At 45.9% G+C, this 12025-nt stretch overlaps 1 protein-coding gene across 1 annotated transcript in view; it reads left to right on the plus strand.

Annotated features, from left to right (window-relative positions):
- The window catches only part of FRMD4B (FERM domain containing 4B), an 82370-nt gene that overhangs the window by 20042 nt on the left and 50303 nt on the right, over nt 1-12025 (plus strand). The window contains exons 2-5 of the mRNA XM_027723028.2: nt 1333-1398; nt 2011-2105; nt 4127-4219; nt 8528-8612. Of these exons, the coding sequence (XP_027578829.1) occupies nt 1333-1398; nt 2011-2105; nt 4127-4219; nt 8528-8612 (339 nt within the window). The remainder of the gene's footprint in view (nt 1-1332; nt 1399-2010; nt 2106-4126; nt 4220-8527; nt 8613-12025) is intronic.

Consider the following 12025-nt stretch of genomic DNA (forward strand, 5'->3'; position numbering starts at 1 on the left):
TCAGGAGGGCACTCCCTCTTCGGCTTTTGGTCTAAATGAGCTCAATTAGTTGAAACAATGAAGCTTTGTTAATTTGGGTTCTTGGGGCTGACGGGCTGGCTGGTGACAGAGGCGGCTGTGTCTCAGCAGCCCGCCCTGCACAAACGGCCGCGCGATGAAACGGGGGCAGCGCAGGGGGGAGGTGGGAGGTCTCCTCAGTTATACTGCAGTCATGTATAAATTGCATTTATTTTTAAGTCTCTGTAAGCTTTGGGTGTGCACCATGCCAGGGCAGGAGGTGACGAGAGGTGCTGGTGGCACTAGAGCTCAGCCCTGTCCCTGCCGAGCCAGAGGGATGTGAAAGGAGAAACCATTCACATTGCTGTTAAATCCCTCTGGGAGCCCCTGTCTAAGCAAACCAGCCCCAGCCTCTGCTCGCAGCTCACAATTTGTAATCCACGAGAAGCTTGTGCTGTTGGGAAAATGAGTTACTTTGAGGCTGGGAGAATAAATATAAAAGCCAGGTTTCCTTCACCAGCTCTCACCCAGAGACTGGTCCTCACTGCAAAGCTGGTCCTCACTGAAGCTGCTGAAAGGCCCAGAATTAGAACAGATATTAAATAATGTAGAAGCTCTCATCGTAATGTATTAGATTTCAAAGGGCAGATATTAAGAGGGCATAATGTGCAGCTATTTCTGAATTGCTCACCTCTTAAAGAGAGAGACTTTGTTTGCAAGAGATAAATGGGACACAAAATAGGTGGTTCAGATATAGCATCAGAGGTTCAAAGCTCATTCGTAATCATGCAGTTCAAGCACCTTCTTGACGTGTGCAGCACCTATATAGGAATTTTATGGAGGCAACGACTTCTAAGGCTTCATGGAAGTTATCCAAGGGAAAATGTTAACATGCTGTAGAGACTCCATCTCAACTAGACGCGAGGTCAATGGACCAAATGTGCGCTGATACCTGGATAGATTTGGTTTCATGGGTCCCTGGTCGTCTGCTCCTCACCAGAGCAAACAGCCGTGGCTGCTGCTTGTAGCTGTGGTATTGGCCAGGCTGGTTCATCCTCAGGTTTAATTCTCACAGCATTTGTGTTGTTTTTTATCTGATCCTGAGTGCTGCTAAGCACCCTTAATTCTAGCTTGAAGCTGAGTGCTGAGGCAGCTCCCCAGACTGAGTCCTTGGAGAAAGATGCTTGGCTCAGGTACAGAGTCAATTCCCTTATCCCTGCAGATTACACACTTGCTCCACACTGTCCTTGTCCCCGAGCTGTGTGTGTTCTGGTGCCAGCCAGGAAAGCTGGGAATTCTGCCCTTCCTGACAGGACTGTGTTGTTGTCTTTGCAGATGACAGAGGGCCGGCACTGCCAGGTGCATCTCCTCGATGACAGGAACTTGGAGCTGCTGGTTCAGGTACAGACCTCGCTCTTTTGGGTACTAGAGTAAGTCACAGAAGTGCAATAAACAGGCATGCTCAGGCACATGGGCCCTTCCTCAGACTTGGAATAGCAGGAGGGTTTCCCTGTGCATGGTGAACAAATAATATGCCATCAATTCTGCATTCAGTTTTTGCTTTCACCAAAATTCACAAAGTGTATTAAACACGTCCCTTGTGGTGATGTTTTTTTTTTTTTTAGTCATTTAGGTGGGAAGAAAAGTCTGTGGGTTTGAGGATGTTTTATTCCCATAACAGAACCCAAAGCATGAGATTCTCAAATAGAGTATTTTCTCAATTGAAAAATCTCTCCTGCTGTAAGTGCAGGAAAGCCTGGGCTGCTGCCTTCTCCCCCAGGAAAAGGAAAGCCTGTGCCCTTCAGCTTAATGTCATGGATTAAGTACAGAACTGCCTCGCCATGCTCCACACAACTCCACAGAGACACCCTGACTCTGATGGAGCCACTTCTGTATTGAATTGTCCAGCACGGTTTTAACGTGGCTATGTGTACTTAAATGTCAGTATTTGCAGAGAAAAGTTTTATTTTACGTGAAAAGCCTGGACTGAAATGAATTTTATTCTTTCAATAGCCCAAACTTTTGTCTAGGGAGTTACTGGATCTGGTGGCCTCACACTTCAACCTGAAAGAAAAGGAGTATTTTGGGATAACCTTTATCGATGATACGTAAGTATGTTCATTTATTTTAGACAGCTGTGTGATTATTGCAATGTGAAACCTTATCTCTGACAGCATGGCAGTTTGGTGTGATGGAAGAATGACTTTTTTGAAAAAGAAAGATTTTCCTACCTTGTGCTTGGCTGAGGAAAGGGGAAGGCATGAAATAGAAAATATTTGGAAAATATCTTTTGGGCACAAACCAGAGAATACTTGCAAAATATTTTCCTGATGCTTTCACTTTTCATATTTGTCTCACAAGCTGAAAAAAATGATTCAGTGGTAATTTCCCTTGTGAGCATCCTCAGCTTTCCTCCTCTTCACTTTTAGTAACAACAAAAAAGTTTTGCATTGATTTTTTTCAAAATGAATTGCTCCTCTTGCTTTGCACTTGAATTTCAAATGTCTTATCGAGTCTTTTAAACCCAAATTTCCCAAGCAGCAGCAAAATATGAGGTTAGTCCTTCCCATAAACAGCTTTCCTCTGGCTGGGGCTGGGTGTGATGCTTGGCTCCAGGGTGCTGTGGGAGATCTGCTTCCATGGCATGAACCCAGAGTCAGCTGGGTTAATTGAAATCCCAGCTGGTGTTTAGGCTCATCTGTCAGCGTGGCACTGAAACGTGGCTTCCCCACATCTGCTGGGTGCAGGACCAAAACCCACAGGCAGGAGTCTGCTCCCCAGGGCCAGTGTCTCCAGAGGAGTTACCTTCAGCTCCCCCCAAAAAAGCTGGAGCAGAGCTGCTTGGGGCAGTGGGGACATGGAGTTGTGCACTAATAAATAAATAAACCTCTTCTTCTCTAATGGGAATAACATTAGTTCTTGCTGCTCTCCATTGCTGCTTTTTCTGGAGTCCTGGATGAAAGCCTCCCCTAAAGATCATGTTAGAGCCATGTTTGGGGCCACCCTGCCAAGGCAGATCCCATGTGCAGGTGCAGGACTGGCCCTGAGGACAGGGCTGGTGTTCCTGGAGCTGGTGGGAGCCGCTTGCTCTGGGCCCCTGACCCAACACTGTGTTATTTTTACCAGCCACTCTCATTTTGAGCTATCCCTGGAATATTTTTGCCACATCCTTGTCCCTTCACTTCTTGGAAAATACTTTCTTCCAGATCTTCTGTAAATCCCTTGAGGACGCTGTTGGCACTTGGCTTATTTTTTCCCCTGGAAGAACTGCCATGAAATTTTTCTAAAAGTTTTTTGGCTGCTGGCACTCCTTCCCAGTGAGCTTTAAAGTGCTGCCCAGGGCATTACCTAAAAGCTGTTGGCTTCCCCAGAAACACCAGTGGGATTCCAGAGCCTGCCTTGGGTGTATGGCACAGGGCTGGGTGCTTGGAAGGGAGCATGTGGCCTCTGGAGGGCACCCATGGCAAGCCTTTTGGGGCAGCCACAGGTTTCTGTGCTCCCCAGAGTCCTCAGGGAGGTTATTGGGGTTTGAATCATAGTCTGATTTGAGGTGGAAGGGACCTTAAAGCTCATCTTGTTCCACTTGATGAGGTTGTTCCAAGCCCCGTCCAACCTGGCCTTGAACACTTCTAAGGATGGGGCAGCCACAGCTTGGCAATGCCTTTGGAGGACTTTTTGTTTTCTTTCTGGCTGATTCCCATTTCAGTCAGAGAAACCACTGCAGAGAGAACTGCCTGGTTTAAGGAGGGGTGCCTCTGGTAAACTCCTCTGCCCTGAAACAGGGGTTTGTTGTGCCGAGGCAGGGGCAGAATAGGAGGAGGTGGGGATGGAACTGCAGAGCTGAGCCATCTCCATGCAGCAGAAGGATCAGACCCATTTCTGCCACTAGACGTAGAAAGTCAGTGGAAGTCACTGAGAGCCAAAGAGCATTCGTGAACAAAAGTGAATTGTATGAAAATCTGAAAATTAGGAGAAAAAAAAGGAAATAATTTAATGACATGTTTGTCTTCTTTGGAGCTGAATCTTGAACTTTTAAAAGTAACACCTGGAGTAAACATGAGCACTAAGAACCCGTTTCTGTGTTTCACCCATCCTAGTTTTTCACCTTCTCCCCAACCTGTTTCCACAGAGGTCAGAGTGTCTGGCTGCAGCTGGATCATCGTGTCCTAGACCATGACTTGCCCAAGAAACCAGGGCCAGCAACTTTGTATTTTGCTGTTAGGTGAGTAATTGTTTCCACCAAGAAAACATTACCACTTGGGTTTATTTATCACCAGGGGCTTTTGTTTAAAAGAACTGATTACAGATTTGATAAAGGAAATAAATGTCAAAGCCAAGTGTTATTTTTAGAAGGAGATTAGGTCCTGGATAAGTGCTGCTCTCTTTTGTATTTAACTATTAAATGAAGTAAGTTGGAACCTGCTACTTTTTAAACTGTTACTAGGACATTATTACAAGAGTTTTGTTGGGTTTTTTTGGTGGGGTTTTTTTGGTTGTTTGTTTGTTTGTTTTTTTTTTGGTTGTTGTTGGTTTTGTTTTGTTCAAAACCTCATATTTTAAATATCTTCTTTGCTTGACTTGTCTTTAAGTGTGCTAAATTGTAATTCAGTTTATTTAAACAATCATACTTAGTTTTTTCCTTCTATTTACTTAGGGGTTGTCTGTACTTGAAAGGGATTGCTGATGGCTCTTTGCTTTCACAGCTTAACCAGTCCTCAGGAGAGAATGAAATCCCTGACAAAATGATGATTTTGGCCAATGTAATTGCATTACTTTAGGGCTGTTGCTGGCAAAGCTCTGCTGGTTAAGGGCCTGGAAAAAAACATGTCCTATGAAACAGAGCTGTGCAGGCAGAAAAGAATCATATTCTTAATATTGTTAGAGTTTTTGGTTTTCCTTATAGTCTATGAGGAAAATGAGAGCAGACTGACCTCATTTGCTTTGCAGATCTTGGTAAATTTGTGCCTTGTGTGCTTAATTATGTGAAGCACTTCCAAGGCAGAGCCTCTTGTGTAGCTGGGTCGATTGGCACCGTTGTCTCATCACATCCCCCATGCCCTGGTCATCGAGGGAACAGGGCAAACAAGTGGCACTTTGTTTTGGCTGAATACGTGCTGATTTGTGATGGCATTCAGAGCTCCTCTTCCCCTCCACACTTTCTGATAGGAAAGAAAAAAAAAACCGCAAACATTTTAGAAGAGATGAAGGGCTCTTCACAATATTCACTGTTTGATGAGGATCTGGGAGGCCATAACCTCTGGCTGCCCAAGAGAGCTGTGAAGGCAATCCTGTGACCTGAGCACTTCTTGGTTTGGGATTCCCGCTGTTGGCTGATGGAGTTTATTTTGGCCCTCTCTACTGCACAATGGTCCTCGACAGGACAGGGTGTGCAGAGACCTGGGCAAGAGTTCACGTGTGAGGAGTGGGCTTGGAAAGATCAACTTCCAGAAGCCAAATTTTAAGCCTGACTACTCTGGGGTCATGAGATACAAACCAAGCAATTAGGACCTGAGGAGGTGGGTGGTGAGTGAGATGCAGAGCAGGAGAAGGAGGAGCATATAGAAATAATTTGCACTGCAGAAACTGTCAGATCAGTAGAAAATTGATATTCCAGCAGAAAAGCCACTTCAAAACCTGCAGCTCTCTGCTCTATTACAACTTTTTGGTTAAGGAAGCAACTCCAGGCCTTTGCTCCTCAGCAAAGGCTCTGGGTGGTTAGTTCAGACACTTATCTTGTGTGAACACATTTACCTTGTCATAGCCTATTCCTTAATTAAACTCCCATGAGAGCAGCTGAAAGTACACACTTACAGCTGAATGTGCCCATGTCTTGAGCGGAAAAGCAAGGCTGGGTGTGCGATGAATGGCATGGAGGGTGTGGGCAGAAGCCCCAGAACTTGGCACATGTTCCCTGGGCTGGATGGGCTCCAGCCCTGCACGACGTGACCCCAGTGGGTGCTGCTGCAGGGGCAGGGTGTCCCCTGGCCTGGATGAGCCCTCCTGTGCCATCCATTCCTTCTGAATGTCTGAAATCGGCTCAACCATGAGTAGAATAAATACTGAATACTGCTTCAGTTTGAGACACAACTGTAATGAGGCAGGGCACTGAGCTGCTGTTCTCCTGACCGGTGGCAAGTGTGCAGCAGAATCAGTTCCCAGCATCTTTTGACACTGCACTGGACAGTTTCCAGTAGCATAACTGGAAATAGGGGAATCCCCAGATTCCTGGTTATGACCCTCTTTTTCTTCATCACTTCTCATCTCTGAGCTTTTGCTGTTTCATAAGGAACTATGTGATAATCCTTTGAGGCTTTTAATTATTGTCAGCTGGCAGAAACTCAGTCCAGTCACGGAAGCTGTCCTATGGAACACACAGCTGAAGGGCTCTGTAATGCAGATGTAGGACTTACAGAAGCGTCATTCTAGTTTCAAGGATGCTGACAGCTTTGGAAATAAAAGCAGGACGTACGCTTTATGGTGTTTCCAAACATGCCTGTCATCCCCTGAACATCCTTATCTCTGTGGTCCAGTGTTCCCCATCTGTACTGGGGTGATAAGAATGTACAGCTTGTACCATGGAGGAAATAGAGCACAGGGACATGGCTGGGGCAGGGGGCAGTGCCCCCCACGGCCCTCTTCCTAAATCCATAGATCCTACAGGCTCCTGCTCTGTACCAGCAGTGACTGGGAGCTGCCTCTCTTCAGAGCCAGGGGTACTGTCCTGCTTCTGAGGGTAAATCAGCCATGTCTGACTCTGTTTGAAAGAAACTGCAAGTGCAAATGAGGTCGTTAGTTGAGGAAAATCACGTTCTGGTGCAGTGGAGGGAAAGAGGCTTTACCAGGCTGAGGAAGGTCCACACTGTGAAGGGCTGGTCTGGCAACAGGATGGGAAAGGATGAAGGGTGAGGATCCTGCCCTCTGCTCTGCATTTCTGGAGAGGAACACTCAAGGGTGTTTAAAGTAAAATTTAGCAAAGCTGTTGGAAAAAAATATATCAGGTGTGATCAAGAGAGGGTGAAAATACCTGAGGCTCCAAGAGTTCACATGGAAAGGTGAGTCATGGAAAGGTAAAGTAGCCTTTCAAATGTCTGAGGCAGGCTGCTGGCCTCAGGTCTGCCCCTTGGACAGGCTGCATGCCTGTAAAATGGGTAAATTATCTTCAGAGGCATTCTGGAAAGTGCTTTAAAATTAATTAGATGGAACATGTTGTAGGAATGTGAAACATTAAAACAATTACTATTGTATCACTCTTCTCAAGCCACAGCATAAACACTGCAAACATTCCTAACACATGTGGCAGGTCCCAGCTTCACTGCTCCCTACCACATGCTCCGTGCTGCTGCTGTGGGCTTCTTCCAATGTCTTGCAAACCATCCATGCCAGGAGATCAGTGGCTGGAGCCTGAGGCTGTGAGGAGCCTTAAGAGCACCACGGGGCTGCAGGAGGGTTTGACCTGCTTCTGATTCACACAGTGGGCTGTGTGCCCTGTGTTGGCCATCCAACCCTCCTGCTATCAGGGGCAAGGCATTGAAAAGCCTTGGGGTGGAGGATTGACAGGACCACCTTCACACAAATTTGTCTCTCTTTAAACTGACTTGGCAGTTCCATGCTCCTCAAATTATAGATGTGTTTTCTCTGCACCATTTAATGCACCTCAGCACTGCTGGGTTTGATGCCCCGAGTGAGTCACAGAAGCACACGGGCAGGTTGTGTGTGATTTTGCCAGCAGCAAAATAGGTGATGTTTGGTGTAGCTCTGTAACAAACTGGGGACCCATTTGCCAACCTTGGCTAGGCCAGAGTAACCAGCAGTTTGGTTGGGTTCACTTTGGTTTGTGCTTCTGTGATTGACCTATGATCTGGAAAGAGGAAGCTGTGGCTGGGAGAAGGGCAGTGAGCACCAAGGCAGTGAGCGCTGTGCAGAGCAGTGTCTTTAAGGCTGAGCCAGTTGCAACCCTTCCATGTAAGCCCCTGGTTTTGGGGCTCCCATTGCCAGTAGGATGGATCAAGCTGACCCAAAAGCGTTCCTCGTGATTTTTTTGCCTTTCCCTGCTTGCTTGGAGCAAGGTTAATGGCTCTCATTAACACCTTTGCTCTTTCCTCCTGAAAGGAAGATGGTCCTGCAAGGCTGCCAGCCCCTCTCCTCCAGCAAAGTGCCGGGCTGGCTGTCCCACCTGCAGCACCTCGTTTGGAGTTAATCTTTTCCACTGCTGTGGCTTTATCTGCATAGGAGGGATGGGCTTTGCTCCTTTAGCGTTAGACAGAGCTCTCATCTCATTTGAAAAGTCATCAGATATCCAGGATCTATTGAACCAGGAGCTGCTGTTCCCTGTGTGCTATCAGCCTGTGATTTTCTGCTGTTCTCTCCTAACAGGCCGGAAATTAAGTGCAGTAGCTCATAGTTCCTCTGTGCTATTTTATTGCTGGAGAACAAAACACTGAGGAAATAAAGTGACTTGGGAGGAAGATGAAACCTATTCAAGAAAGCAACTGAGAGTTGGTTTCTTTTTTGTTTTGTTTTTAATTTTCAGGTTCTACATTGAAAGCATTTCCTTTCTCAAGGACAAAACTACAGTAGAGCTGTTTTTTCTGAATGCCAAGTCATGTGTACACCAGGTAAGGCTGAGTGTCCTTCAGAGCTCCTTGTTGTGCGTCTCCCTTTCATTGCTCCTCCACCACCTACACTTGGTAGGAACTGTGTTTGATTTATAGATCTTATTGAAGTATTAAGATAGCGTGCTGACTCTCCTCTTTCACTTAAACACTGATTCAAGCAAATGGATAAGGATGATGATGTTTTCCTGGTCCTGTTTTCACAGCCCCACTGTTTGCTCACTGCACTAGAATGAGTCTTAAACACTCAAAAAATTTTTAAGTTGCTTGAAATCTGAGTTGTAACTTTGCAGGTAGGCTCTGCTCAGTGGCACATCCTCCTACACCCTGCATAGCAAACACTCAAGTCAAGCATCTCTCTACTGATCTAGAGTCAAACTTGTCTTAAGAAGAAAAAACCCATGAGGAATGTCCTATGTTGTGGATTTGGTCCCTTATTTCCTGCCTTAATTCAGTTAGGTAGTAAAGTAATAGTAAATCCTGTGAAGTAGCAATCACAACTAGTCATTAAAATACTTTCTGTATTTACTCTCTGGTTAAGAATCTTCCCCTGTTTCTTAAAATGTTCAAATTGGTAAAAAACATATTTTTATTAGTTACCTCATGATATGGCAAGCAAAATCTTAAAAAATAAGGTTGATTTGCTGCAGATACATCTTGGTCTGAAAAAAGAGGGGTGTGGCAGCCACCTTTGCCATGCCCCTACAGCTGCACTTCAATGAACTTTACTCTGTGATTTTTCAGTTAATGTCAAACTCAAGCATCTGGTGCCCTTTTTTTTTTTTTTTTTTTTTCACTCATGGTTCAATCAGTCTAAAGTGTCTCTTGGTTCTTACAGCCTTTCCTTGGAAAGCAATCCTCTTTCACTGGCTGGTGGTGGAGCTCGATGTAGCCAGCCAAAGTTTTCACCTTTAATATGCTTCATATTTTAGAGGATTCTTATTCAGTATCCAGTATTTATTATTTTATGGTGGGGCCAGAAACCTGATGTGAAAGTGGTTAATGGCAAAGTTGTGACTGTGCTTTGTACAGGAGTTGCTTTCTGGAAGAGTGGAGGAAATTGGTGCCTTTTTACAACATGCTGAAGTTTTAAAGGTGCTCCAAGAACTTGGGGCCTCACTGGTTAAGGTTATTAAAAAGCAAATTTCCACTTGACATATCTGCCACTTAAAATGAAGGGTTTTGGCAACTTGTAGGCATCCTTTCAGGGAAAACTGGTGAAGTTTAACTAGACAGACAGCACAAATGATTCTGGAATTGGAAAATGGCTCTGGTTTGGGGATAGAATGTGAAAAATTCCATTGCTGTTGAATACCAATACTGCATTTAATATTGAAAAATATTAAGTGTTTATGTGTATACGTAAAGCATAAGAGAGAGCAAAGGAGAAGAGAAGCATTAAAAACATTGTTCTCACTGCTCATAGACAAGTATGTCATCAAAACAATGAGGAATCACTTTTGGGATGGGTAAATATGATTATTCAGGCAGCATAACCTCATATCACTGCACTGAAATGCTGATAGCACCTGAAGCATTGATGGTGCACTGAGTAAGGCAGTCAGCAGACTGTGCATCATCCAGTGGAGTTCATGGCTTTGGGATGTGGGAGTGGTTTGAAGGAAGGCTGGCTCATGTTTCCCCCCATGGCTTGCAAGGTACATGCTCTAATTGTAGCAACCCTAAGTGTGGCTTCCCCATTCCTGCAAGCAAAACTGCCAGAAACAGAGGGTTTACTCTTGTGTCCAGTTTCTGTGGACAGCGTAGGGATGAGGAGCATCACTTCCTCCTGAGAGAAGGAGCTCTGTGGGCAGTGCCAGGTGACTCAGCACGTAGGGAAAGCTGGGAGCCCTGGCTGTGCCTGCAGTCCTCTCTGTGCTGGGTGGCTGTGCTTAAGCCTGTGGCTCTTTCAGCAGAATCCAGTTTGTCTACTTCCAAGATACACTTGGTCGAGTGGCTTTTAACCTTCAAATTAGGTCTCGTAGAGATATTCTATCCTACTTGTCAAACTTACCGTCAGTCTCTAGGTTTCAAGTAGTGCATGAAGAGCACATGGGAGCAGTCCTCATCCTTAAGCCATGGGATGTGGGCAAGAGGATACACAAAGGCCCCTCAGATGTGCTTGCACAGTGTGTCCTCTCCCGTGGTGCTGCCAACTCCCTTGTGCTGCAGGGAAGGAGCCACAGGATGAGCAGTGTCCGAAAATGAGCAGATCCCCAGCTCCGTGGAGCCGGTGGCTGATGCTCACTGATGACAGCAAGGAATGTTCCCTGGCATTTCTCAGTCATTAATCCAGCTCCATGAGGTTAGACCTGCCTCAGCTTGGCTTTATTTTCTTTTTTTTTTTCCCCCCTCTCTCTCTATTCCTTGCTGCATTCATGGAGTGAGGAAACCCGAGTGTCAAAAAGCAGGAACCCACACCCAGCCCTGTGCTCAGGAGTGCTCCCCAGTTTACTGGCAGTGCTGGAGGATGCCCTGCCAGGGCAATATCCTAACCTGGATCTCTGCACAAAACCTCTGCTCCGTGTGGGCCAGGAACGTGGCTCAGGATAGATGCTGCAATACCTGGGGTGTGCTAAGACCTGCGTGGATAAGATTGCTTAAAAGTCAGTCATGTTTTCTGCTTTCACAAAGGTGTTTCCAAAGTTTTCACAGCAGCTTTCCCCCATAGGGGAAGCCCAAATCCAGGGTGGTGCAAATGCCTGATGCTTGAGTGCTCTTCTGACATTCCTGAGTGCTGGCACGTGTTGACAGCACAGCAGTGTGTGGGTACCTGTGCTTCCATGGCTTCTGTGCTTTAAAGGACAATGATGTTTTTCTGAGCAGAGGGGGGGCAGGGTGATTATGCCCTGCATGTGACATGGGCATCATGTCAGTGCTCCTGCTGGCACACAGGACACACCAGGAGAGCCAGATGAAGGCTTGGGGGAGCACAGCCAGCACACTGGTGAAGCTCCATGCCAGTCCCTCCTGGGGAGGGGATTTATCCATGCCTTACAAGGTGTGAAATCCTGGAAGTGACTGTATCTAATCAAAGAGAATGGCATCTCTCTACTGGAAGTTGGGCATCTCTGGGGTTAGGCTGGAGCTGCTGGGCAGCGTGTGCTGGCCATCTTGCCCCAGATGACTCCAGAGAGGTTTTGCTCCCAGATGAATACAAATTTAGAATAAATAGTATACCATATAAACAGTATTATCAGTTATATAATATATTACAAAATATGATTCTGGAATAATATATAATTGAATAAAAATCTGCATGACAGTTCTGACAAGGGTGAAAGCCACAGTGCACAGCCACACTTCCTCACCTTTCAACCCCACATTCCTTCTTGCAAATCTCTCTGCTCCTTTCTGCGAATCAGGTACTGCTTTACTCTGCCAGGACTTGAAGGAATCTGGGACTTGTGCATTTT

The sequence above is a fragment of the Pipra filicauda genome, unplaced genomic scaffold, assembly GCF_003945595.2.
Source record: "Pipra filicauda isolate LSUMZ 115617 unplaced genomic scaffold, ASM394559v2 scaffold63_size3267554_pilon, whole genome shotgun sequence".
NCBI classification, from domain to species: domain Eukaryota; kingdom Metazoa; phylum Chordata; class Aves; order Passeriformes; family Pipridae; genus Pipra; species Pipra filicauda.